We start from the raw sequence: 25,639 nt of genomic DNA on the forward strand, positions 1-25,639 counted from the left end.
ACAAAAGTGGTCTGAAATGGATGGTAGTTATCAGTTGTATTGAGGAGTTTTTCTACACATCAGAAAGATGGTTCAGGAGGAAATAGGAAGAAGCCTTGGGGGGAAAAGTTGGCTGTTGTGTGATGGAGGTTAAGAATTCTGGAATAAAGCCAAGGCTTATGTGAATTGTGCTTTATGCCCTGAGAGCTCTTCATGACAAATGGGTTTGGTCTGTTGCTTTCCTTTTGCTTCCTGTCTGCTTGCTCTGAGCTTAGCGAGATGAGCGTTGACAGGACGCAGGTATTGCTAGTTGGGCTGTGAACTTCTAAGTTGTGAGTGCAAGTAAGGGTAAGCAAAACCACGTAGATAAAACTTGTGCTTAGACGCTGTCGATATGTTTTGAATTTATTCTGTAACTCATAATTCCAAATTATCTGTTATGTAATAAGTATTTTTAATGTGCCTGTATATTTCTCTGATTTTCATGCCAATCATTTTTAAAAGTAGAATGCAGATCTCTTCTTAACATTGCTTTCTCCAATTTGCGTTTTTACTGTTTTGGGGCTTTAATGAACACCTTCGTTTCTGGAGTGTTTCCTGTGTGGAGGTGTATCTGCTGTGAAAAACAAAGTTATATGAGTTAATACTAACTTAGAGTAACTCTGGTCCATGGTGTCAGGCCATGAGTTTATTAATACAGCATATTTATAGTGACTGTATGACTGTGTTTTAGTATAAGAGTAGACATGCAGTTGTTAGGAGAATAAAGGAATGAGTTAAAAAAGCCAAACTGACAAGGTTAGAAAAAATTTTGGCTTTTTTTGTTTTTTTTCGAGGGAGCATCTCTTTCTGCCCTCTAGATTTACATAAGAAATGCAGCAGACTACTGAAAGTGTTAATGGAATATTATTTGATTTGGATTCTAGTAAAGGCAAATCTGAATTAAAAACATTGTTTCTATTAAATTGGTTTATAATGGCTGTATGTTTCAGAACCATTGAACGGTATTTTCACAAATTTTCCTGGTTTGTATGAGGCAGAGGGATAGCATTCAGATTCAGTGAGCTGAGAAGAGTTTTCTTTGTTCATTCCCAGAATGAATTGGCAGTTGTCTAGGAGAATGTAAAAAGCCAGTGCACAGCGCGGTGGAAAAATATGCAGTTTCAGGAGCTTCTACGTGGAAAATCAAAGTGTTAAAACAGAAACATTTTTGGAAGACTGTCAAAATGGAATAGATTCACTTGTAGCCAGTTGTACATCAAAAAAATCTTAAAAAGAGGTTAGAAGCAGCACTTGAACCTCTGGCTAATTCTGCAGCAAGATGTGTACAGTGTTTCTGCTTTCCTCATAGCAGTCATCAAGACTTGTAACAGCAAGAATTTGAAGAGTCAGAATGCTTTGAGCAGCAGGAAAGATTGGAAATTCAATTTGATTTATAAGAATTGTGAAGCAGTCTAAAGTTGTGTAAATTCCTATAGCTACTTCTAAGATTAGAATTCCTATGACCAAGATGAAAGGAAAATTCTATAGTAGATTGCCAGGCAGTGTAGTTATCATAAGTGCTTGATATGGGAGGGGATAAAAATTTGAGTCTTTTAAGTGTTTTATTTTTCTTCACATCTAGTGGTAAAAGAAAAATAATTAAGAAATGGACTCCTTTGTGATGTTCGCTACTTTGTTTAATTTTCATGTAAATCTTTGTTGTTGATGTGAAGCTTTCTGTTCTCATTGTGCTGCATTTTGTGAGAAGGCTGAAGATTGTGCTTAGATTCTGTGGCTTTAGTGCTGGAGTCTTCACCACATGCTTCTCTTTCTGGTGTAGCTGTCTTGTCCTGGGATGTGCTGCAGGTGCTGAAAGGTCTGTCCTCAGCATATAATGAAGTTGTGTGCAGACTCCTTTGTATGTTGAAGAGCAGTGTGTGCTTCTTCCTTAGATGGCCTGAGATTTTAGTCAACAAGCTTTTTTTTTTTGTCTTAGTTTTAGACTGGCTGTTAAAATTTTTTTACCATTCATGAAATTGCTGGCATGCATTTAAAACTTTTTTTTTTAGTTTATCTGGTTGTGATTTTTATTCTAAATGAGGAGTAGTGTGAATTTTGCTAAGCTAGTATCTCCCTTGAACAGTTTCTGAACGTTTTTCATTGCCATGGCAATGGTGTGTCCACCATGAGACTTCACTGCTGCCTCATCTGACTTAGAGCCACAAGTTATCTTAATACCTGCTTGGCAAAGGAGACATAGACTGCATCAGAGTGCTGATGGGCTGTGAGCAGTGGGAGAACTAGATTTAGTTTTGTCTTTATTTCTTAAGGCCCTGAAATATGGACAAAGTTTCTTGCATATAACTAATTTTATGTCTTCTCTGAGAGTTAATTATTTCTGAGTAGGAGCTGGAAATTGGTAAGCTGTGCTTATAGAATGCACCATTTCAGCTGAAGTTAATTCAGTTAAGTAACTGTAGGAAATCTAGCAGTTGGAAAGCTGTAACAGATGCTTTTTTCCCCCTTTTTTCTTGATATAATTGTAAACAATGCTTAAGTCTTGTGATCCTGTATTTACTTTCTTATCTCTGAGGTGCTGATTCTGGCTTCGCTTTTGAATGATTTCTCTTTAATTTGTCAAACAGCTTAAATATTAACATGTAGTTTTCCCATAGGTGACTGCTATAGAACCCATCACTAATCACGGAGGAGCAAGTGTGAGCACTCGGCACCTGCATCAGAGTCTACGATGGCTATTCGGAGTGGCAGCAGTGGCTACAGATGTTGGTCATCTTCTTCTGGTTGACCTTTGTTTGGATGATCTGTCTTGCAGTCAAAATGAAATAGAAGCATCAGGTAAGCTTGGAGTTTTTAAACTTGAATTTAAAAGCAAGAAAACTTGTATCTTTTAAGGAAACAATAGGCATCCCACGTTGAAGCTCCTGGTGTGCAGCCATTTATTTCTGCTGATTGCAGATGGTCGTTTGACGTCGTGTGGTGCTGAGCTGATTGAAAACAGCAGTGGCTTTGTACTCCTCCTGATGTTGCAAATGCTGCCCTCCCACTGAGATCCCTGTGTCACTGTGGTTCTTGCCAGTGCCGTGTAGGAATTTTGACATCGGAGTCGGTGCAGCTGCCTGATAGGAAGTTGTGCCAGAGGTGCCCTGTTCATTGGGAATGTTCTGACTCTCTTGATTGACTGGGGGCAAATTTTAGGTTTGTTTTTGTAAAATAAATCCAACTGAACAAAAATCATGGGTTTGGGTGAACACACAGATTAGAGAGATCATTCAGATTTCATATACTGTTTTAGCTATTATAACATGACTTCAGGAGTCAAATCAGTTCGTATAGCTTCATCATAAGGCCCAAACTCTTTAATTTACAGAGTCCAAGAAGAATTTGTCTATGAAGGTTACACTTTTACCTGGTTTTGAGTTACAATTGAGAGCATCTATTGGGTCAGGAAGTTCTAATATTCTTTGAATACATATAGGATGAAAAGAGCAAGAGAAGTATCACGTAAATAGGTATTTTGCCTGGGACGGTAGACTTCGATTATATGTGCTTGTCATGGCCATGTTTAAAATGCAATCTAAATGGCACAAGACATTAATTTAATGTGTGGTTTTGTGTGTGCAGATCTAGAAGTTGTCACTAGAATTCCTAACTGAAGTTCCACAAAGAAGAGAAACTGTCACCAGAGAAGGGAGACATCTCTGTTTCCAGTTACAAAATCCTTCCGGAACAACCATTTCAACCCTTTGCTACATAAGCAGAAGCAATCAGCTCGTTGTGGGTTTTTCAGATGGCTACCTGTCCCTGTGGAATATGAAAACTTTGAAGAGGGAGTAAGTAGGCCTTTACACTTGGCCATATCTGGAGGTGCAGGGGTCTCAATTTGTTAATTTAAAGAGAACTTTCTTAGGGCCTCAAATTTTGAGTATAATCTTGGAATGTTAATAACTATTTTGGAAGAAAATTTATGAAGTCATACGTGAATTAAGTGCACCATCTTCTTCCCAGTGGACTAGAGTTGTTTTCCTTATTGTGCCTATGGATTGAGGAATTGTGGAAAGCATTCTGCTTTGGGTCATACCAAGCATATAATAGAGCTGATTTTTATAGGACAGTTTGTGATAAAACAAACAAAATGGTATTAGTGAAATGTGCATATTGTGGTGAAACAGTTTTTTAAAATTATTTGTCAGAACCAGTTATTGCAATTAGGACAAATTTGAAAGGCTTAACTGTGTTAGCCATGTGATAATATTCTTTAAAGTGTTCAGGGTGAAACTAGTGAGACATTAAAAGTCAGTAGCTGCTCTGTGCCTGAAAATACATTCTTTCCTACATTTCAGCCTTGACTGAAATAGAGGATTGACCCCTTCCAAAGCAGTTCTGCATGTGAATGAAAGTTTTCTTTGAATACTTGTAGCTGAGACTAAGTGACATACAAATTTGTAAGCAACAGGAAAATTAAGAGAATGATTTTTAAATCTTCCAAAGAGCAACTACACCTACTTCGGGTTGGGATTCACTGAAGCAGATCTGCAGTGACTCAGCAGAGACAGTTGGATGCATAAATAGGCAGTGGAGTTATAATCAAGTATAGATTGTGAAGATACAAATAAGGATCAGAAGCTGGAAGAAGTGTTTTACGTAGTCCAAGAAATGAGGAGCTACTTCTGTTTGGCGCTATTTTACATTTTGTTCAAGATAACACTGCATTGTAAGTTCAATATTCAAGTAGGCTACAACATAGAAACAGTCTTTTTTCTGGCAGCTGAAGTAATCATTTATGTTCCTCCTCCTTAGGCAGAGGAGGACATAAACCCAGGTTCTTGCATTTGCTGGACAGTCATTTCCTCGCCGCTTGATGGTTATGTAAACAGTAGTTGCTTCCGTGACTCACTTGCTTGAGATGGAAGTATGACCTTCTGTACTTTGAGGATAAGCATCTAAGGTGCTCTTTTCCTGGAAGATGCTTCTACCCTTCTACAAACAGTTGGGGCCAGTAGGCTCACATTTATTTGTTTGTTTTTTCTTTCCTTTTTTTTTTTTAACTTGTAGGCACCACTCTCAGCTTGAAGGAGGGAGGATTCCTGTCTATGCTGTTACTTTTCAAGAGCCTGAGAATGATCCTCGCAATTGTTGCTACTTGTGGGCTGTACAGTCTACACAAGAGAGGTGAATAAAAACTTACTATAAGCCACCAAATTAATTTTTTTAAAGTATATGTTTAAATATGGTTGATACATGGATATTTGTTTTGTTTATTTAGCTGTGCAGGAGATGCAGTTACAGAAGGTATTAAGCTTACAGTGCAATTTTTACAGGATTTTACAGATGTGAAGAGGGACCTACTAGTTTTCGCCTTGTGAAAGAAGGCAAAGCAGCAGTGGCTATGATTTTGTGCTGACATTGTTAAATTTTTTTAAATTTTTTTTCTTGAAGACTACTTCATGATTTGTTTGATATTCGTTTAATGGTATTTAAATACCATTAAAAGTAGTTGAGGCTGTGATTCTAGAACTCTAAACGCACTGACATAACAGCCTACTGCCCGTAAAGGAGAGAGGTGATGGTGTTGCTCATTAGCTTTTGTCAACTTTGGCAGTCTTCAGAGCCTTTGTGAGCCAGCTCAGCTCCTCCGGCAGAAAACAATCACTGCTCCACAGAGAAGTCGCTGGTTTCCTGTGGGGCTAAGGAATCAAATCAGAATGTGAAAGGTGTGGTGTATGCGGGAGAGGGACTGGAATTTTCTTGGGAGGGGGACCAAGATCTGTCTTTCTCAGCATCAGTGAGGTATTTCATCAGCTAAGTGGCAATTCTTTTAAGTTTAGCTTTGAGGCACTTTCAATTGAGAATTCTTCACTGTGAAGGACTATTTCCGATAACTTTTAGTCCATACAACATGTTACAGCTTTCAAATTGTGTGGTTAGTATTTGCTCCTGTAGCTGTTAGTGTCAAAACTTCTTCTTTTATGTTTTAGTGGCTAAATGTGACCAGTTACCATGTTTTGGGAAGTGACGTTTTTCTTTCCACCAAGAGCATGCTATTAAGGCAACTTCAGTCTAGACGTAATAAAATGATAATGAGGACTACAAAGCAACTTTATAATAAAATTTCATAATTTATACCTTTTCCAGTGAAGGCGATGTTGTGAGTTTACATCTGCTGCAATTAGCATTTGGTGACAGAAAACGTTTGCCATCAGGACAGGTCATGTATGAGGTAAGATGTGCATGTATGTAAAAGGATGAAAATAGTAATTTTGTTCTGAGTGAGCATCAGTTAAGTTGGCAGGGCTAATATTTACCATCAAAATTCAGAGGTGACTGAAAGAAGAATAATCTTTTGCTGAGTCTTCTTCGCCGTGTTTTTTTTGAAAACAAGTCATATAATTTCACGCTGCTACGTCTTGTGTTCCAAGTAGATGTATCTGCAAGGAGCCTGTATAAATTCAATTCCTGAAGAGGATGCAGCTTGTGCAAATAAAGTTATTCTTAATTTAAGCACCAAATTAATGACACGTAGGGAGAGATGACAGGGCTTTGAGTAGGTTTGTGTTATCAAACTGCAGACTTAAATAGGCTTTTATCTGTTTCGCTTTCTTAAAATGCAGTCAAATATAGCTTTATTGTTTTCTGATACTTGGATTTATTTTCTAGTCTTTCTTTTGATTCTTTTCAGCTGAACTTGAAATGAAATGTACCTACAGTATCACTTAAATGTTGATCCTGAAACTTAGTAGCTATAAAAATACTTTATTTCTACTTTTCGGCTGGTTACCTATGAAATCTACTCTCAAAGCCAGCAAAACACTTAAATACAATAAACAGTGGTATGAATTGATCAGTAGTGTATACATATTTTTTTAGGACTTGCTTCAGAGATGATGTGTTTAAAATATAGATGAGATGTCATTATATCTCAGATATCTAACAGACAGGGGGCACATCTGTATAATGTGTAATTCTACTCAGTAGAATGCTTCGAACTCTTCCAAAATCGTTTGGAGGGGAGACTAATCTTAATTCAGAGCAATTTTTTCCCCCCGATTTGATACTTTCTCTTACATATTCTCAGTAGGTATGGAATGAAACAGGGGTGATTCTTGCATAATGGTACTCTGTTTTTATAGGGACTCTGCACTTTGATTTTTGAAAGTGTTGACATTTTTCTTTTTTTCTGATATGTATTTATAAGAAAGTTCCTTCCTCATTTGTAAATGTTGCTTTTAAATAGAGAAAGCTTAAAGAAACACCACCTTTTCCAAACACTTAAAATCCATTATCTGTCATGGTGATGAAATAGAATCATTGAACACTTTGGGTTGGAAGAGACCTTTAAAGGTCATCTAGTCCAACCACCTTGCAGTGAACAGGGACATCTTCAACTAGACCAGGTTGTTCACAGTCTTGTCCAACCTGACCTTGAATACTTCCAGGGATGGTGCTTATACAACTTCTCTGGGCAACCTGTTCCAGTGTTTCACCACCCTCATTGTAAAAAATTTCTTCCTTATATCTAGTTGAAATCATAGAATCATGGAATGTTTTGGGCTGTCTTATAGTTTAAAACTGCTAAAAAGATTGTCTCCATCTTTCTTCGTCTGTGCATCTTTCCTTTATGTTTTGAAAGGCTATCATAATGTCTCCCTGGAGCCTTCTCTTCTCCAGGCTGAGCAACCCCAACCCCATCGGCCTGTCCTCACAGGAGAGGTGTTCCATCCCTCTGATCATTTTTATGGCCCTATCTTCAACTGATTCAGCGTGTTCTAAATATGAATGTCATCCCTTTATCTTTGTTGATGTGCAGTTTTTTATGACATAAATACACAGTGCTCTAGAGGAACAGATCACTCTGAGCTTTTAATTTTAAAAGGGCTTTCCTTGCAGTTCCCTTCTGCATCTCTGGTAGTGCTCTAAACACTTTGACAGATTGATAGGAGAAAGATTCTTTAATCTTTCTTCAGTTTCACTTTTGAACTTCTGCTTTGTTTTATCCTCTTTTACAAATTATTTCTACCTACAGTCTTAGAAGTGGCAAAGGTAATACCTTGTACCATGTGTTTCTTTGCAAAAGAGCCCAGTTGTCTATATACATTTCTCTCGTGGCTAATTTGTTCTCTCTCAACACTTCAGTGTTAAAATGTGGGACGTTTTACTATTTGTCAATTCTTTGTCTTGGTTACCTGAATAAAATGTGACAAGTGCCAGAAGATTGAAATGTTTCAGCAGCCTTTAAAAATGGTTCTACTAGAAATTCTGATTGATGGTCTCTTTAAAAAGCACACAAAGTGGTTAAATAAAAGTGTGTTTGTGACCTGAGAAACCTGTGGTGTAGTTAACCTTCCACAGACTTGGCAACCAATAATGCATTCACAGACTTAGAGGAGATGTGAGGCACCCATCTTGGTTTTGAGGTATTTTACTCCCCTGCTGTTTATTCTTCACTCTGATAAGTGTTGTGGAAGCTTGAGATAGGAGCCAGTCTTACAAGGTAGTTGAAGAGAGAGCTAAACAACTGGACCCTCTGGGGAGAAAAGACAGGTTCTTCCACTAGCTTCCAGATGAGCCACTTACACATGTAGCTTCGTACCAGGACCTGATAACAACTAATGCCAAATTAAAAACAAATCAAAACAACTGCAAACACCCCAAAGATGCACTGGGACATGATCCATGCTCTATAGTAGACACTTTTAGTCTCAGAACACTTCCTTGTAGTCACAGATTGGTCAGTACTACCTGACTGCCTGAGTCAAATTTCTTGTCCATCTTCTGTGGCAGCAAATTGAAGCATTGTTCTCACTTGCCAGGCCAAGATTGAGTAAACAAGGAGGAATCTACTGTTGACCCTTGTTCATTGACTTTGCTCATGACAGGGAGGTTGGACTAGATGATCTCTGAGGTCTCTTCCAGCCTATGCCATTCTATGATTCTATGATTCTGTGACTTAAGAGTTCACAGGAGCTTGAAAGACTTGTCTACTACAGCGAGGCTTTACTTTCCAGGAATCAGGCTGGAGGCCACGAAACAGCACATCTTTGACTTTATATCATGGTTAAGCGTCACAAATAGGACGTTTGAAACACATGACACAGTCTTTTTGTAAATGAACGTCAAATTGCCTTCATGGCTGATTTGAGTCTGTGCTCAAGTAACTAAATATAAAGGTATGTTTAAGTTAGATTTTCAAAGATCTACTTTATACAGTGTAAACAGTTGCTGAATCTGGTGCATCCAGTCATGATCATGGAGTACGTCTTTACCTTTGTCCTGTACAATGCTTATGGGTGGACAGAGTGTACAGTCTTTACTTTCAGATCAGAGTCTGACCAGTGTGTCTCATTTGAAAGCTGTTTTCATGTTTTACAGGTTGATAAAGTCATTACCTAACATCTCCCATACAGTGGAGTTCGTTAACTTAGATTTGCTTGCCCCAGTGTGGAAAATGTAAAACACACAGCTTTACTTCAGAAGTTGTCTTAGGCAGGAATTGTTTGATATTAGGGGGCCGTTTAGCTCAGTCAGTAGAGTGTAGTGCTAACAACGCTAGGGTCACGGGTTCGATTCCCGTTCGGTCCCCATGTGTTGCCTGATCTAGTTGAGAGGTGGCATCCCTGGCGGCAGGGAGCCTGGATTAAAATGATTGCTAAGGTCCCTTCCAGCCTAGGCCATTCTATGATTCTATGATTTTCCTCTTCCACAACTTCATGGGAAATTGCCTTTTCATATGTGAGTAAAAGTTGAAATTTCGAGCCGCTGAAGTTAACCTCTGACCAGTTTAGAGTTTTAGCACTTTATCTGATGAGCAGTTTTTTAGAATGGTGGACTTCTCTTTCAGATCGGCATCTTCCATTAAAATTGGTTTTAGTGAACATTCTACAGTAAAAATACGATTCTTTGCTTAGGCTTCATTCTAGTTTTTGAGAAAGATGGGTTTGGTTTTTCTTACCTACTTTGCACATCTTGTTTCCAAAGTTCCTTGATGAAATAGAAGGGACTGTGCATGCTTCAGGGCAAGTTTTATCTAGGGTACTGATAAATTTTGGCTTTACAGTCATGCTTTCCTGTTAAAATTTGACATTTAATTCTCTGGCATGTCTGATGTAGATTCTATTTGCTATCAGAAATAAGCTGATTGGAAATATACAGTAAGACATGTACATTATATTAGCTATATACGTTCTTCCATATTAGATATGTTTTTATGAATGTTTTTAACTCTGAACAACATTTTCTCTCCTTTTATTTTTTTCCACAGGGTTTGGAATACTGTGATGAAAGGTACAGTTTAGATCTCACAGGTGGAGTCTTTCCCTTGAGAGGGCAGACCAGCAATACCAAATTACTCAGCTGTCAGACCGTAGAAAAATTTCGCAACCACATTGACAGAGAGGATAGCGTTAATGAAGGTTTGTTCTAGTGCTCGTGTTTGCTTATTCTGAAATAAATTGTTCTGCAATCTGAGCAATGAATACTCTTCTGAATTCACAACCTGAAAGTCTTAAATATCTTATTGGGACTTATTTAAAAAGAAAAATCAAGTACGTAAGTCATGTGGGACTCCTTTAAAGCAAAAAAGTAGATTTTATTTTATACTTGCTTATATGCTTTAACGAAGTGTGATGGGGTCATCTGTATAATGCTGCTCAATTGTTTTATTCCTCCAGCTGTTGTGTTTGATCAATAAGGTCATTCTTCATGTTGCTTAGGAATGTCACCTCTATTGATTTTCTCCTCTTCAAACCTATGTCTGCATCTGTATCCAGTTGCCAGCCAGTCACTAGTGGTGTTCCCCAGGGCTCAGTATTTGGGCCAGTTCTTCTTAACATCTTTGTCGGCGATCTGGAGGAGGGGATCAAGTGCACCCTCAGTAAGTTTGCAGACGACATGAAGCTGGTCAGGAGTGTTGATCTTTACAGAGGAACCTGGACAGGCTGGATGGATGGGCTGCGGCTCATGTGGTTCAACAAGGCCAAGTGCCGGGTCCTGCCCTTGGATCACAACAACCCCAGGCAACACTACAGGCTTGGGGAAGAGTGGCTGGAAAGCTTCCTGGCGGAAAAGGACCTGTCGGTGTTGGTCAACAGCTGGCCAAATACGAGCCAGCAGTGTGCCTGGATGGCCAAGAAGACTGATAGCACCTTGGCCTGTACTAGAAACAGTGTAGCCAGCAGGACTAGGGCAGTGATTGTCCCCCTGTACTCGGCACTGGTGAGGCCACACCTCAAATCCTGTGTTCAGTTTTGGGCCTCTCACTTCAAGACAGACACTGAGGTGCTGGTGCGTGTCCAAAGAAGCGCAACAAAGCTGATGAAGGGTCTCAGGAAGAAGTCTCGTGAGGAGTGACCGAGGGAACTGGAATTTAGCCTGGAGAACAGAAAGATCAGGAGACACCTTGCTCTCTACAGCTACCTGCAAGGGGGTTGCAGTGAGGTGAGGGTTGATCTCTTCTCCCATGTAACAAGGGATAGAACAAGAGCAGATGGCCTCAAGTTGTGCCAGAGGAGGTTTATATTGGATATTAGGAAAGAATATTCGTAGAAAGAGTTGTCAAGCATTGGAATAGGCTGCCAAGGGAAGTGGTGGAGTCAGCATCCCTGGAGATATTCACAAGACATGTAGATGTGATGCTTAAGGACATAGTTTAGCAGTCGGACTTGAGGATCTTAAGGATCTGTCTTTTCCAGCATAGATGTTTTTGTGATCTGCCTGTCCATTTTTTTCTCTCTAAATCTGATAGGTTCCTACATCTACAAGTTCTTAAAGTAATAGTTTTCCTTGTCCACATAAACAGTTAATGCTCCTGTGATGCCTTTCATTATCTTGCAGTAGTTAAATACACATCTCTGGGTTTACAAATTCACTTATCCTATGTCCATATCTTAGAGCCTGCTGCAGAGATAAGTTTCATGCCTTTTCTTCTGACAGTGTTACTTGCATTCTTTCTGTTCTTACTGGCCTTAATGTATGTCTGATGTTACAGAGAAGACACTTGTGTAATCTTTCTAGGCAATTTGTGGTTATTATCTTTGACTTCTATCCCTTTTGTGATGCCATCCTTTATCAACAGCGTGTTAAAATCTTAATAAAAGTGCCTGTGGATTTTCTCCACTATCATGTTTCTGTAACGAGTGCCTTCTAAAAGCTTGTTAAAAACAAATAAACATGTTCTCCCTCTCAAAAAAACCCATACCACCACCAAAAAGCAAAACAGCAAGAAGAAGACCCTGTGTCCTTTTTATGAACAATGAGGTGTGGCGAAACACCTGTAATTTTTCTAATGATTTCTAATTAGCTTTTGTTCAGAATCTGCTCCAAGTTCTAGGCAAACGTGATCTTCTGTTAGATGTGTGTTGAGACTAACAACAGAGCTGTCCTCTGAGTTATAAAAGTAGTTGATATCTTGAAAGGCAGTTTCAGCAGCTAGCAAAACTGAAATGACAGAGATGTTCACAAGGAAACATAGTTAGAGTATATGAGGATCCCTAAACAGTAATGATGAATGCAACCAAGAAGCATTTTGCCAAACATACTGTCGTCTTGTTCCTTGCTCTGTTAGGGTAAAGAATATACCACATACTTTGCTTACGCCTAGAGAATGCATTCAGAGAACACAGACAATTCCACTTACTGAGAGAACTGGAGTATGACATTGTGAATGTTTTATGTTAAAATCTGTATTCTGTTACTTCTGTGGAAAAAAATTTAAAAATTTCTTTATTCTGTGTGAGAAATGTGTTCTTTCATTCTGAATGTGCTGGATGGGAGCTATTCTTAAAACTTGTAGTAGAGTCAAATCTAGAAATCAATAATTCCAGCTGAGTGATACAACCATATATGATAATTATTTGTATGCCTTCTAAAAGTAGTAATTTATGTGTTCCTAGCAGAAACTGTTCATCTAAACGTGTTGACTGACTCTTAATGTATGGAAAAGTTAATTATGTAATAACTGTATTTGATTTGACTGATACAGTTTGAACAAGAGAAAGGGGCAGTATCACTGGAACCTGTCACAGAGATTTTTGTTGTTCTTAAGGGTTTTTTTTATTATTATTATTAAGTGTCATATTTTATGAGTGATGAAATAGAATTAGACCAAAATAGAAAGTGGTATCATATTTTCTAGAAATAAGAAACAATGTCTTGTATTTTGCAGTAATATCTCCTGACACGAGTGTATCAATCTTCAGTTGGCAAGTGAATACATACGGTCAGGGAAAACCATCTACTTATTTGGGTGTATTTGATATTAATCGCTGGTATCATGCTCAAATGCCAGATTCACTAAGGTAGGTTTTTATTAAGTTGTTTTCAACATACCTACAAATAATTCATTTGAATGTTGGCGTTTAGCTTACGCATTTGTTTTCTTTAAGGCCAGAAGAATTCCTTCATGACTGCCCCTATTTTGCATTGTGGTCGCTGGATACTATAATAAACACGACTTCTCCAAACCTCATTTTGGATATTCTGGTACATGAGCGGAGCCTGAGTCGGGGAGTTCCTCCTTCTTATCCACCACCTGAACAGTTTTTTAATCCAAGCACCTATAATTTTGGTAGGTATTATGCTGCTTTTAATAGAGAAAAGCTGAAATTCAGATCAAAACCCAACCAAACCAGAAAAACCTAAACTCCCACAGACTCAGCTCTGAGTACATTGTACTAAAAAGGTATTTGATATTCTGAAACGTATCTGACAGTCTGCTGAGTGTTTTGGGCTTGGGTGCTTTTGGAACGTAGCCTGTGAAGCAGCAATGGTTATAAAATGAAATGACTTTGAGCTGAAGCTCAAAGCACAGCACCTCGATCGCACTAGAGATAAAATTTCTATGTGCATTAATGATTTTTTATGATTTTTTTTAAAGATTGTAAGAGATCTGATTAAGAAAATCAGTACTCAATTATTTCTTTTTAGATATTATCTTTTAAGAAATGTAAACTGTTCATAGCATAACTGTGAAAATATGGAAGGCTGTTAAATGTTCATTGTTTCTGCAGATGGTACCTGCTTGCTGAGCTCTGGAGTTGTTCATATGACTTGCACCGGCTTCCAGAAGGAGGTGATCTTTTACTGTATCTTCACTGAGAATGTCACAAGATGCACCTTTTCTGAGTTTTCTGTTGTTCTACTTTCAGTGTCAAGAGACAATTTTATGCTCACTTTGTGTATGCCCATGCATAATTGTAACTGTATCCTGACAATTTTAAGAAAGTGGTAATGTTTTAGGTGCACCCTTGAGACTGTAAAACTGTCTCATGCTGAAGCATGATCAGGGTTTGAGTGTCCAGAAAGGAATACAGTAGTGCTCTAGGAGCAAGAGCAAAAATGTTGTGGAAGTCGGAGAAAGCTGTTACTTCTTTATGACCCATCACTTGAAGTGCCTGTATAGGCCGGAGTTAGGGTTTTGATCCCTGATTAACTTGAACAAGGAGGACAGAATGGAGAAAATGAAAAATTATTTAATTGTTTAAGAAATTAATCTTTTTTCCTCCCCAAATTGGCCAAATGATAATTTCTGAGCCACTGCACAGATTGTAACAAATAATTGTGAATTGAGTTTCAGCTTCTGCACAGGCAAGCATAGAAAGGATCTTCCAAAGTGTGTTTTAAAGTTGCGTGTTAGTTTTAGCCTATATAGAATGTATTTTGTGTCAGTATTCAGGGAAAAAGAAAGACCTGTGTATTGACAGGGAAGTTAGGAAATAATGAAACATGACAAGGGCTGTTTTACAGAATTTCTAAAAAATATAAATCCTGTAAGTGTTAGTTTGGCTGCTGTCTTTAAGACTCTGTGTAGTAATGCTTACTCAGATTGTTAACTGAAGGCATAGTACTGGTGCAAGCTTTCTGAGACTTTAAGCAAACATTTATATGTGGTTATCCAGAACCTTAGTGATTGAATAGTAACACTGTTGTAATCTGCAGTTTTTGATTTATGTTTCAGACCTTGAATTTTCTGAAGAAATCTGGTCCTTCAATAAGTGAAGCCATTCATGACAGCTACAATCGGTGTCTTGTAGCTGGCTTACTGTCTCCAAGACTGGTTGATGTCCAGCCATCCAGTTTGACTCAGGTGAGTGCGTGTCAGGAAATCAAGGCTCAACTACATCCATCTTATCTGGCAGGGCTGTAGAGGTTACAAGACATGATAATCTGATTTTGGTATTATTTGCAAGTTGCATTGGAGTGCAGATGTTGAGTTTAGTTAGTGGAAGTAAGAGTTTGACTGGGAACAGCCCTAATAGATCTGTCTCTAGAGACTCATCTGTTAATTCTGTGCCACAGATTTGCACAAGGAAGCATGCAGTCAGCGCTGGTCATGCACAATGTAGAGCATCCTTCCCTTTGAAGAACCTTCATCCCATCAGTTTCTCAATGCATTGGCTTCAGTACAGCAGGTGATGATGGGATGCTATTGTGAACATCAGCTTGCTGCCCTATATGTGGTCATTTTCTTCCGAGGAAGTGGGCTGTGATAAACAGTTACTGTTGTCACCTCTACCTGACAAGGCTTCCCCTTGTTTTCCCTTCATTAGTAATCTTTTCTGCAACCTCTCAAAGCAGATCTTCACCTGTGTAGCCTTTGCCCTGTGCTGTAATAACCCTGTTCACTCCTCCTAGACTGCCCTCTTGTTGCTGCCCCACCTTAATCACCTTTATCTCGTTGATACTCGTTGCCCAGGGAAGTGGTGGAGTCGCTGTCCCTGGAGGTATTTGGAAGACATGTAGATGTGGTGCTTAGGGACGTTTTAATGGTGGACCTGCTAATGCTCTGTTAAGGTGTGGACTGGATGATCTTAAAAGGGCTGGTCCAGCCTTACAATTCCATGATTCTATGATTGTATCTGCCTTATCCCACCGTAGTGACTTCACCCTGCTCAGTCATAGGTTTTCTATTTGCAGTACACCAGCCTTTCTCTGTCATCTGAAGAGTTTCATGCGAGGCAGGATCTAAGCTAGATGATCAGCTAGCTTGTTGTCATACAGTGGAATAATTAGTAGGAAGGGGAGAGCAGTCTTCCCGCTGCCCTCATCTTCCTGTCTACAGGATTCTTCACCAGATCTGCACAGCGTGGTAGCTGAAATAAATTCCTTAGTGAGTTGACCTAGCCATAGACTGTTTGTTTTGCAAGCCTTATGTAGACTGTTGCCTTCAAATTTGATGTTCTGATGTCAGCTCAAGTTTAGAAATAACCTGGGCAATCAATAATTTTTTTAATAACCTTTTCTGAATTGTGAACATATTGTTCAGAGCTTTGTTACGCATTTGAACAGGGATTTCTTTTGAGTGTTAGTAAGACAAATTTCAGAATTGGAGTCAAGAAGCTTGGCTGGGAATTTTGTTTGGCACCATAAGGAGTATTTGATGCATTCCCTTGTCTGAAACCAATTTTTAGGAAAACGTGGAGATATTACCTGTGTATTCTAATGTGTCAAAATCACTGTGAATATATTGATTTTGCCTAGAAGGGAAACACACTTTTCAGTGTTTTTAATACAACAAACAAACAAAAGAAATTAAAAGAAAAAAAAATATATGAAGGATCATTTCTCCTGAAAGAAGTGTCAGAACACCAATTGAAATAAGTATCTCAAGTCTGTGCATACTTGTGCATTGTCCTTTTGAAGGGTTACCAATACAGTATTTGAACAGCCTAAAATGTAAACCTATTTGAATTTAAATGTTTCACTTCTTTTCTGTCATTTTAGGAAATTACAACTTAGTATATTGGGTGTCAGAACTGCTTCATGTCCTCATAATCTAGAAAGCTGCTTGACTTTAACTTCACTATTTCCCTGCAAACATTGTGTAGTTGTATTTGTTCAGTCCCCTTCACGCATTCCTGATGGGAAACTTGCATGCACAGAACGTGACAGAGGATGTTACTGACAAGTTGATTGGAACGCAGTAAATTAAGACTGTAATGCAGAGGCATGCACGTAGAGCTTAGCATTAGCCTTTAGTGAGTTGAAATGTCAGAGGAAAAGTCGAATGTGTTCCTCAGACCAACAAGCAGTCCAGCCTGTGACTAGAATTAAGTAAAAGGATGTCGAATTAGTGACGTGTGTGCTGATTGACTTTATGATGTCTGAATGACTACACAGAAGCAAACAGTTGATCTTGATGGTTCACCTATTGAAAGTATGTATGATTCTCATTTTACTTTGTCTGTTATGTTTAGGAGGAGCAGTTAGAAGCAGTATTATCAGCAGCTGTCCAGACAGGTTCTTTGGAACTTCTGACTGGATACATTAAACACTGGACATCTGAAGGTATGTTGTTTTTGTAATATATATTTCATTAGTTTAAAATTGTTGATTCATTCCTTTGCTTTCTTTTTTTTAAAGAGCAGCCAAGTTCTGCTGCTAATCTACGGTTTGTTCTTGAGTGGACATGGAACAAGGTGATCTGTACGAAAGATGAATTTGACCAAATATGTGAGTACTAGTGTAGTCATTGTGCAAATACGAAGTCATTCTTTCTAATGGAGCTTATTCAGTAATCTACCAGTCTATGATACTGCATGTTATTCTTTAAGTGTACTTTAAACGTCTGGAATTGCTAGGCTAATGATTTAATATTTATTCTTGAAAAGGTGTTCCACTGTTTGATGGCTCCTGCAACTTCATTGATCCACAGACATTACAGTCTCTTCAGCACTGCCAGTTGCTTTTGAGCAACCTTAGTACAGTCTTAAACTGTTTTCTAGCAGAAGCACAAGAGCTTACTGAAAAAGGTTGGTATTAGCATTAGTAAACACTTGGTATGTTTTATCAAGATTTGGAATTATGCTTGGGTTGTAGTTGTGGAAACATGAGCTTTTTTTGATTTTGATGATTGGAAGAGAAGCTAGGAGAGGGGCTTAAATGGCTTAAATCTAGGAAACTGGGACTACCCCTTAATATGCATTGAGTTCAGAGTTTGTTGTGGAGTTCATGCTAGTGGGCAGGGAGGCAGCATTCAGCAAGAAGCTATGCAGGCAGCTGGGTTGAAATTGCAGCGACTGAATGTGGCAATGTTGAAAATACTTCTTTTTAATTCTTAGCTAGCAGTTTACAATTGCATACAAATATTGTCCTGCAAAATGTTGGAAAATACAAAGAAAGCCTAAATGAGTAATTTGTAAACTAAGTCACTTGAGTTTCTGTAGCTTTTAATATTTTCAATGGTCTTGGCCTTTGGGGAAAAAGAAAATGAACCTTTGCTCTAGTAAAAATCCCTGCTATGTGAAACATGAATGTCATATTCATGAATGTATTTAATAATTCAGGATTTTTGTGGTTTACATTTAATGAATCTGGTTCTTTATAGGGATTGCTTTTTATTTTGATGGTGATTGTGAGTTTTTTCTTCAGAAAAGAAAGTGATGCAGAGTGCAAAATGCAAAGGCAGATTTCTGCCGTGTTGTTTCCATGCTGTCTTTGTAGGATGATGAAGTGAATTCTGCATAAAGGTAAGGAATTGCCTAACAAAAACCCTCTTGTGCCTTTTTTTTTAGGTTTTAGTGACTTGACAAAAAAGCAGGTGGTAACCGGTCTCATTTCTTTGTATGCACAAGTGGTCATCTGGTTTTGTCGATCCAGTCTCCTTCCAGAGGGTTTAGGTAAGCGTTAAGTTATAATACATTAGTAGCAAGGATACTACCCAGTAGATGCTTCTTGTGAACACACTCTTTGCCCTGTTTTTGTAAATGTTTCATCAGTAACAAGTGGTGTTGGTTCATTGGCAGCATATGCTGAAATTCTGTTGACAAAACTGAGATTTTACTGTTTTCTTTTTAAATCTGTAGTGTTAGAATAGTGCAACTGTTTTCTTGCCTAGATGGTTCTTTTACAAACAGCAAAAAGCCTCTGACTTCAAGGAGTTGCTTGTGTCCACAGCTGGGAATACTTGGGATTTTATACAAATTGCTGTTCAAGAAGTAGTGGACCACTTTTTCTTGCAGTAAAAGCATTACCTGCATACTTTGAATGTTTTATTTATTGCTTGAGGGGAAAAATAAGTCTTGGAAATACTTCTTTATTTGGATGGATTATAAATGCTATTGTCAGCCTTAATTGGCTTGCAGATGCTCACATGCCATGTTCAAAAAAACCCATTTCCTTTAAGAATTGTTTGTTTTATAGTGAACTTGAGCTTAGTCTATGTGTTCTGAATGCTATGTCAGCTGTCAAATTGAAATGGCACTTGAGATGAGAAGGAATTGAGTTTTGTCTCTTAATTATTTTTGCAAAGGCAGAAACAGGAATGACTTCTTTCAGAGTTGCAGGCTTCTTGATTCTTAGCTTGAATGATCTTCTCTCCTTTTAGTCAAAAATTGTAAACTGTGGTGCTACTTCTTTAACTTACTTTGACTTTATCACCTGTAGATGACGATATGCATTTGTCTAGACCTTTCTACAATTACCCTCTGATTCAGAGCTACTACACTGGTCACAGACAGAAACTCGAGCGTTTATCAAGGTAAGCATTATAGGAAAACTCTAGATCACTTCCACTGCACATCCAGAACTGAAGGTGAGTGGCTTTTATATTGACAGTTGTATGTGTAATGCATTTGGTGGCAGTGCTGTTGACTTCAGTGGTGCATGTGTTCTGTGAACACAGAGGATACTTTCCTGTGTTGCAATGTTTATATATAAAACTCTGTTTGGTGCCATCTCTTGGTATCATGTTTTCTCTTGATATCATTGTTTTTAATTCATTGGCTAATCTGTGTAATTTGTTGCTACTGAAGAAAGTCATATACTTAGAATAGACTTGATCATCTCTAGTTACTCAAAACATGGTGTTCACAGAACAGTCATTTTGGACACAGAAGAAAGCATATCTTAGAAACAAATTGTCGCTTTTATTGACTAGTAATAGATGATAGTAATTGTACTGCCCTAGATCTCCTACTCACAAGTACATTTATGTAATTTAATCAGATAGTCAGAGTTACATATCATTGGCACACCTAGCATTCGGCTGGCTGTTGGACAAAAGTTACTCCCTAATGTAACTCTTTCCTGGACCAGCCTTACTAGCATATAGGTAATACATCTTGGATCAGATGGCATTTGTTTTTTCTGTGGAAGTTGTACTGTATATGAGATAAAGACCTAAAGAAGCTTAGGCTATGCCACTGTGAACAAGATGCTACACGATGAACAAGATGAGTTAAGGTTGAAGCTGCAGAGTATTAGGCATTGGCTTTGAAGTTCATTTGAGTTAGCGTACTTCTTGGGTAACTTACTTAGAGGTTCATGTGTTCCTTGCAAGCATACAGCCTCTAGTGTGATGCTTCTGCTTTTAATCATTGGGAAATCAATAGGTAACAGACAGCAGAAGACTCTGATGGGCTTCTGAAGTGTATAATTTGTAAAGGTTCAACCATCTGTGATTGTATACAAACATAAATGCTGCTTAAGAAGATACTGTGATTTACCTGTATGCTCAGCTTTCTGTAATGAACTATTTTTCACTAAGAAAAGTGAGCAAAAAAACCCAAAACCTGAAAATTCTGTTATGTTGTCTCTCAACTGTGTATTAGAGCATTCCAATATGAGGCATTAGATTTGTAATAAAGAGCAGTCCTCGTGTTTTGATGTTGTTACAGTTCCTCTGTTAGGTAGGTTGAAAGTGGTTATTTTTCGCACTTAAAAAACTTCATTTATACCCCTTTGCACCACAAGGAATACAAGAGAAGGGAAAACTTGAAAACTAAAAGACCACAGAAACATCCCCCTTTAATGAGAGCTATTAGGATTTCTGTTATGAACTCCTTTTAATAATTCAGTGTGGTCTAACAAACATCTTTCCTCTGACTCAGAAATCTTTCATGTGCATTTGAACTCATAGTAATGCCTTTGTATGTTTGCTACTTTGTTTGACTCATCGGGCTTTTTTTGTTTGTTTTGATGGAAGTCTGTTACTCTGAGAGGCTGGAATTAGTCTTTCACTCTGTCCAAATCCTTGCTACCTTTTGTTCCAGAGGAAAATGGGATTTTGACTGCTTGATGATTGATGGGATGGTTTCCCAGTTAGGACACCAAGTTGAGAAGTTGTGGCGGAGAGATGAAGGAGGAACTGGGAAATATCCACCCGCTAGTTTACATGTGAGTGTTATGTTCACTGAAAACAACAAAACCACACTCAAAAGGTAATGACTTAAGAAGCATGGGAGTTTTTAAAAACTTGTAATTTTTCATTTCAGGCACTGCTGGATCTCTATTTGCTGGAAAACATTGAAGAAAGCTACAAACATGCAATTGTATCCTTTCTAGTTATTTTTGTTATGCCTTAAGTATGTGTACATAAATATTCTTAAATGTTTGTCACCTGTGTGTTTAATAACATTTTTTAAGTTATGCTTCAAACACAGTGCAAGCGAAAACATTTAGTTTAGAGTTAAGTCACAGGCAGAAGTGGTTTTTGTACTGTGGATTTCTTAGGATCTTTTTTAATGTTTTGCTCTTAAGGTCTTTCTGATGTAAGAAGATGAGTTCACTAAGAAATGTTAAATTCCCATAGTTTTTCTTCGAAATTTAAACAGAGTTTTTCATATTTATTTTTAAACACCAGTAACTGTAGGTAATGGCTACTTACTAGAGTGATGCCCTAAAAGGTGCTGCTTCAGAGCAGAAGGATTTCTAACAGTGGTTTACCACTGCGTGGTTTTTGCTTTTTGCTCATATCATCAGTTTTCCAGCACAGCTAACAGAGCTCACTTTTGCTCTGTTGAAAGTGCAGGCACACAGAATAATAAACAGAGACAAGTCATTGGCCCAAAACTTAATTTTTAAGCTGATGAAATAGATAGAATTGCTTTTGTTGTTTGTTGCCTACCTCGAGAAGGGAGCCTAGAGTCCAAGGGGTTTAAAAATGGTTGTACCCTGGATAGAATATGCCCCTAAAAACAGATGTCAGAATAGAAAAGGACGCTAGCAGTGAGTGACGCATATATTGGTTTAAATCCCCTTTCAGTCATTCTAAGCTAAGTTGTATTTTAAGGCCACCATAATTTACATTATTTTGTATACTCTGAAAATTAGGAAGAAAACTCAAAAGTGTATAATTTGTTTACTTTAATAACTAAGTGTTGGATGTTCAAAAGTTTTGAATGTCCAACTGGTAACTAAAATAAAGAAGCACTTAAATACCTAAAGTTAACTTTTCTGAATACCTTACAGAAATAAAGGAGTATTTCTTTCTGACTATTTATTCAGAATGCAATTTTGTGGTTAGGAGTTGACTATTCTTAGGTTATAATAGGTCAAAATGGCAAGATTATTACATTTGTATTTTCTGCTTCCTAATGCTTTTATATTCTTCTTTCACTGTGGTTTTTAGCCTTAATGAGATACTTGATATCAGACAATTTACTTGCTGCTAGATATCATGCATTCCTTTCCGAATAAGACAGAAACTTCTATCGACTCCTTCCCAACTGCCTTTGCTATCCCTTGGGGTCTTGTTAAGCTTATTCAAGGTTTTTGGCTTCTAGATCACAATGATTATGAAGTAAGTATGTTACAGTTTCGTTAGACATACATTAAGGTACAGAATTTTCAAAGCCATGTATTTAGGTTATTTTTTAGCAGACTGGTTGAGCACTTACTCAAAAATGATGGTTTAGGTACTTTAAATATTAAAACTATGATCACAGCAGCAAGATTTGAGACAGAAGACTGCAAAAGTGTCTTTTCAAGCTAATTCATATTCTTTCTGATGCTGAAGGTTGTTCTAATATAATGTCTGTCTGGTAGAATAAGTTATTATTTAGTCATATATTTATGAAAAGTGTTTGTATACAGGGATTTGGTTAATCCAGAAATGTGTGAATTACTCCTTTTAAAACACTCACTTTGTTATGTATGGCTAACTGATTGGTTTTTTCTGCAAATACTTAGGAATTTCTACTTACATGTCCCATATCAAGTATTGCATTAGTTTATCACTGAAGTTTATTTAACACACATTCACCCTTACTTAAGAAACTACTGAATATTTCAGTTGTGTGTGTGCATGTATATATTGTAATGCACCTGGTCTCTAACTTCCACAGAATTCTCTGGCCCTGCTCTTTCATCCAGCTACAATCAAAACTGTGTCCTGGCAACATATGAGAATTATTCAGTCCCTCATGTGCCAGGGAGAGCATAGGCGAGCCCTCAGATACATCCAGATGATGAAGCCATCAATGTCAAGCAGCAGTGAAGTGCGGCTTTTCCTCACAGTGTTGTTGTCCAATAGGTAAAGACATATATCCCACCCTTTTGGCATTCAAGTGTTGTCAGAGGTGGAGAGCAAATGTACAGATCACAATCCCCTAGATTTCCTTTAAACATTGAATACAGTAATTTAGAGGCATCTTTTCGGTTATGCTATTAATATTCCTTTACATCTCCAAAAACATAATTACAGGTGCATGGTGGAGGCTTGGGCTCTGTTGCAGCAACACACCACTAAGTTAAACATAGAAGAGTTGTTAAAACACGTGTATGAAATGTGTCAGGAGATGGGACTAATGGAAGATTTACTGAAGCTACCTTTCACAGACACTGAACAAGTAAGTGCAAACAAAACAAAGTGGTGATTGTCTCTGAAAAAAGAAGAAACTGAACGAGAATAAATTTTTGAAATATGTTATTTCTCATAGGAGTGTTTGGAGAAGTTCTTACAGACCAATGCTGGTGTTCAGAATCCCGAATTTCTTTTAGTCCACCACCTGCAGCGTGCCAACTATATCCCAGCACTGCAGCTGAATCAGTCAATGAACGTTAATCTGATGGTAAGCAGAAAAGTTGTCAGGTGTGCAAGTTTCTGTTAGGTGTTACTGACAGTGCTTGATAGTAGTGCTCAGTGAAGATCCTGCTTTGTTTTTTATGCCATTATTTGAAATACTAGGAATAAGTTTCTACACTTTAAGTTACACCAGAACCTAATAGTTGAGCAAAATATTTCACTGCTGCAAAGCTACTCTGTGAAGATGTAAATTAAATGGTGCAGACTGTTGTTGAATCTAGTGACTTAAAATTGTTTGTTTGTACCTGAGGAATAAATATATATCTTTTCTATCAGCCAGTCTTACCATTCAGTTACTCAGATATGCATGTCATATATGATTTAGGCTATTCAAAGTTGTTTATGTCTCTCCTTTCTGTGGAACAGAGTATGTTGTATATCATCTCTTGGATCTTGCACACAACTTTATTTTTCTAGCTGACAACAGTCTAGTTGCCAGTCCAGAGGTAAAATTTGCATGCTGTTTTCTTTTATTTGTTTCTTCAAGTTATAGCATGAGCTCTGGAACACGCACAACTTTCATTTTACCACTTTTATGACAGAAATTCTTACCTATGTTTCTTAAAATACCCAAGTTAAGTTTTGCATTATGTGACCTTCTGCTATGAATCTGTGATGCATTTGCTGTTTCCTGGAACTATAGTCTTCAGGGAACCAAGCTTATGGTGATCTTGGAAGTTTTAGGTCCTGCATTTGAAAAGTTTCATCCAGACAGAAAGTATGCGCAAGTGGGTTTTTTTCTTACTCATTTTAATATTCACATCAGTTTTGTCCCTGTCTGCATATTCAGTCATCTTGGACATTGGTGTTTCAGGAAAAGAAAGGAAAGGCTTGCTGTTTTGTAAGGCATTTGAGAATTGCAGGTGGTAACAAGTGTCTCAGGATAAGGTTCTGCAGAGTGCCAGGGTTGTTCAAGTTGTAGGTTCTGTTGTAATTCTGGCCTGCCTTCCGCTTTGCTGAAGTTCCCAGGTGAAATTGGTGTGTGCTGATGAGTAGAACTTGCTGCTGTTCTGTGCAGTGGATGTGTATCGCTGTCTGTGCAGAGGAAATTTATTCACTAATCAGAAGTAGCACAGATAGTTCTGTGCAACGGACTTCTTGTGCTTAGTTAACTTTTTGCTTTGTGCTTTTCATTCATCAGAATGATCGTGATCCTCGCTTGAGAGAAAGAGCAGTTGCCAGAAATTCTATATTAGACCAATATGGCAAGATCCTTCCTCGAGTTCAAAGGAAACTGGCTGTAGAGAGAGCCAAGCCTTACCATTTACCTTCGTCAGTCTTGAGAGAAGGTAATTTTTAGTGAGAGAGATAAAATGGACAACTAACCATCACTTTGATTACACAAGGCTGATATTTTTTCCCTCTTGCTTTATAGTCTCGAGGCCGAAGCCGTTATCAACAGTAACAAAACAAGCAAATGCAGGAAATGTGCATACCAGAGCGACTTTCATCAGTAATGTATTGTCCAAAATTGGAGAAGTATGGGTAGGAAAGGAGCAGAAAACTAGTTTCTCACAACATGATAGGTAAGCTGCCTTTAACAAAGTTTAGTCTTGAGCTATGTGAGAAAAAAATCTATTTGAATTATCTTAGTGTTATGTAGGGAAGGTGCACCTGAATAAAGCTTTGTTTGTTGTTTTTGCAAGTGCAGTATATAACAACATTTAAGGATCATTACATCATAACTAATATTTGGAGAGGGAGGTTTTTTTGTGATGATAATCTTATTTATGCACATACATATGTTTACATTATAGTAAATATGTTTACAGAATTTCAGATGGCTGAAACTAGAATTGTGATTAACATCAAGCTGTTGGTGCACAAATTTTGATCAACTTGGTGTGATCAAATAGTAATCTT

General features: G+C 37.9%; 1 protein-coding gene across 1 annotated transcript in view; it reads left to right on the forward strand.

Moving 5' to 3' along the window:
* Positions 1-258: 258 nt before the first annotated feature.
* The window catches only part of AHCTF1 (AT hook containing transcription factor 1), a 40,943-nt gene continuing 15,562 nt past the window's right edge, over positions 259-25,639 (forward strand). The window contains 24 exon segments of the mRNA XM_009871599.1: positions 259-279; positions 2,637-2,817; positions 3,604-3,629; positions 3,631-3,812; positions 5,035-5,151; positions 6,115-6,199; positions 10,238-10,388; positions 13,139-13,271; positions 13,359-13,540; positions 13,983-14,044; positions 14,930-15,058; positions 17,169-17,259; positions 17,335-17,424; positions 17,583-17,723; positions 18,486-18,590; positions 19,357-19,450; positions 20,964-21,087; positions 21,186-21,242; positions 22,346-22,492; positions 23,037-23,224; positions 23,396-23,540; positions 23,631-23,762; positions 24,918-25,065; positions 25,152-25,302. Of these exon segments, the coding sequence (XP_009869901.1) occupies positions 259-279; positions 2,637-2,817; positions 3,604-3,629; positions 3,631-3,812; positions 5,035-5,151; positions 6,115-6,199; positions 10,238-10,388; positions 13,139-13,271; positions 13,359-13,540; positions 13,983-14,044; positions 14,930-15,058; positions 17,169-17,259; positions 17,335-17,424; positions 17,583-17,723; positions 18,486-18,590; positions 19,357-19,450; positions 20,964-21,087; positions 21,186-21,242; positions 22,346-22,492; positions 23,037-23,224; positions 23,396-23,540; positions 23,631-23,762; positions 24,918-25,065; positions 25,152-25,302 (2,882 nt within the window).

Source organism: Apaloderma vittatum, unplaced genomic scaffold (assembly GCF_000703405.1).
Source record: "Apaloderma vittatum isolate BGI_N311 unplaced genomic scaffold, ASM70340v1 scaffold336, whole genome shotgun sequence".
Taxonomy (NCBI): Eukaryota; Metazoa; Chordata; class Aves; order Trogoniformes; family Trogonidae; genus Apaloderma; species Apaloderma vittatum.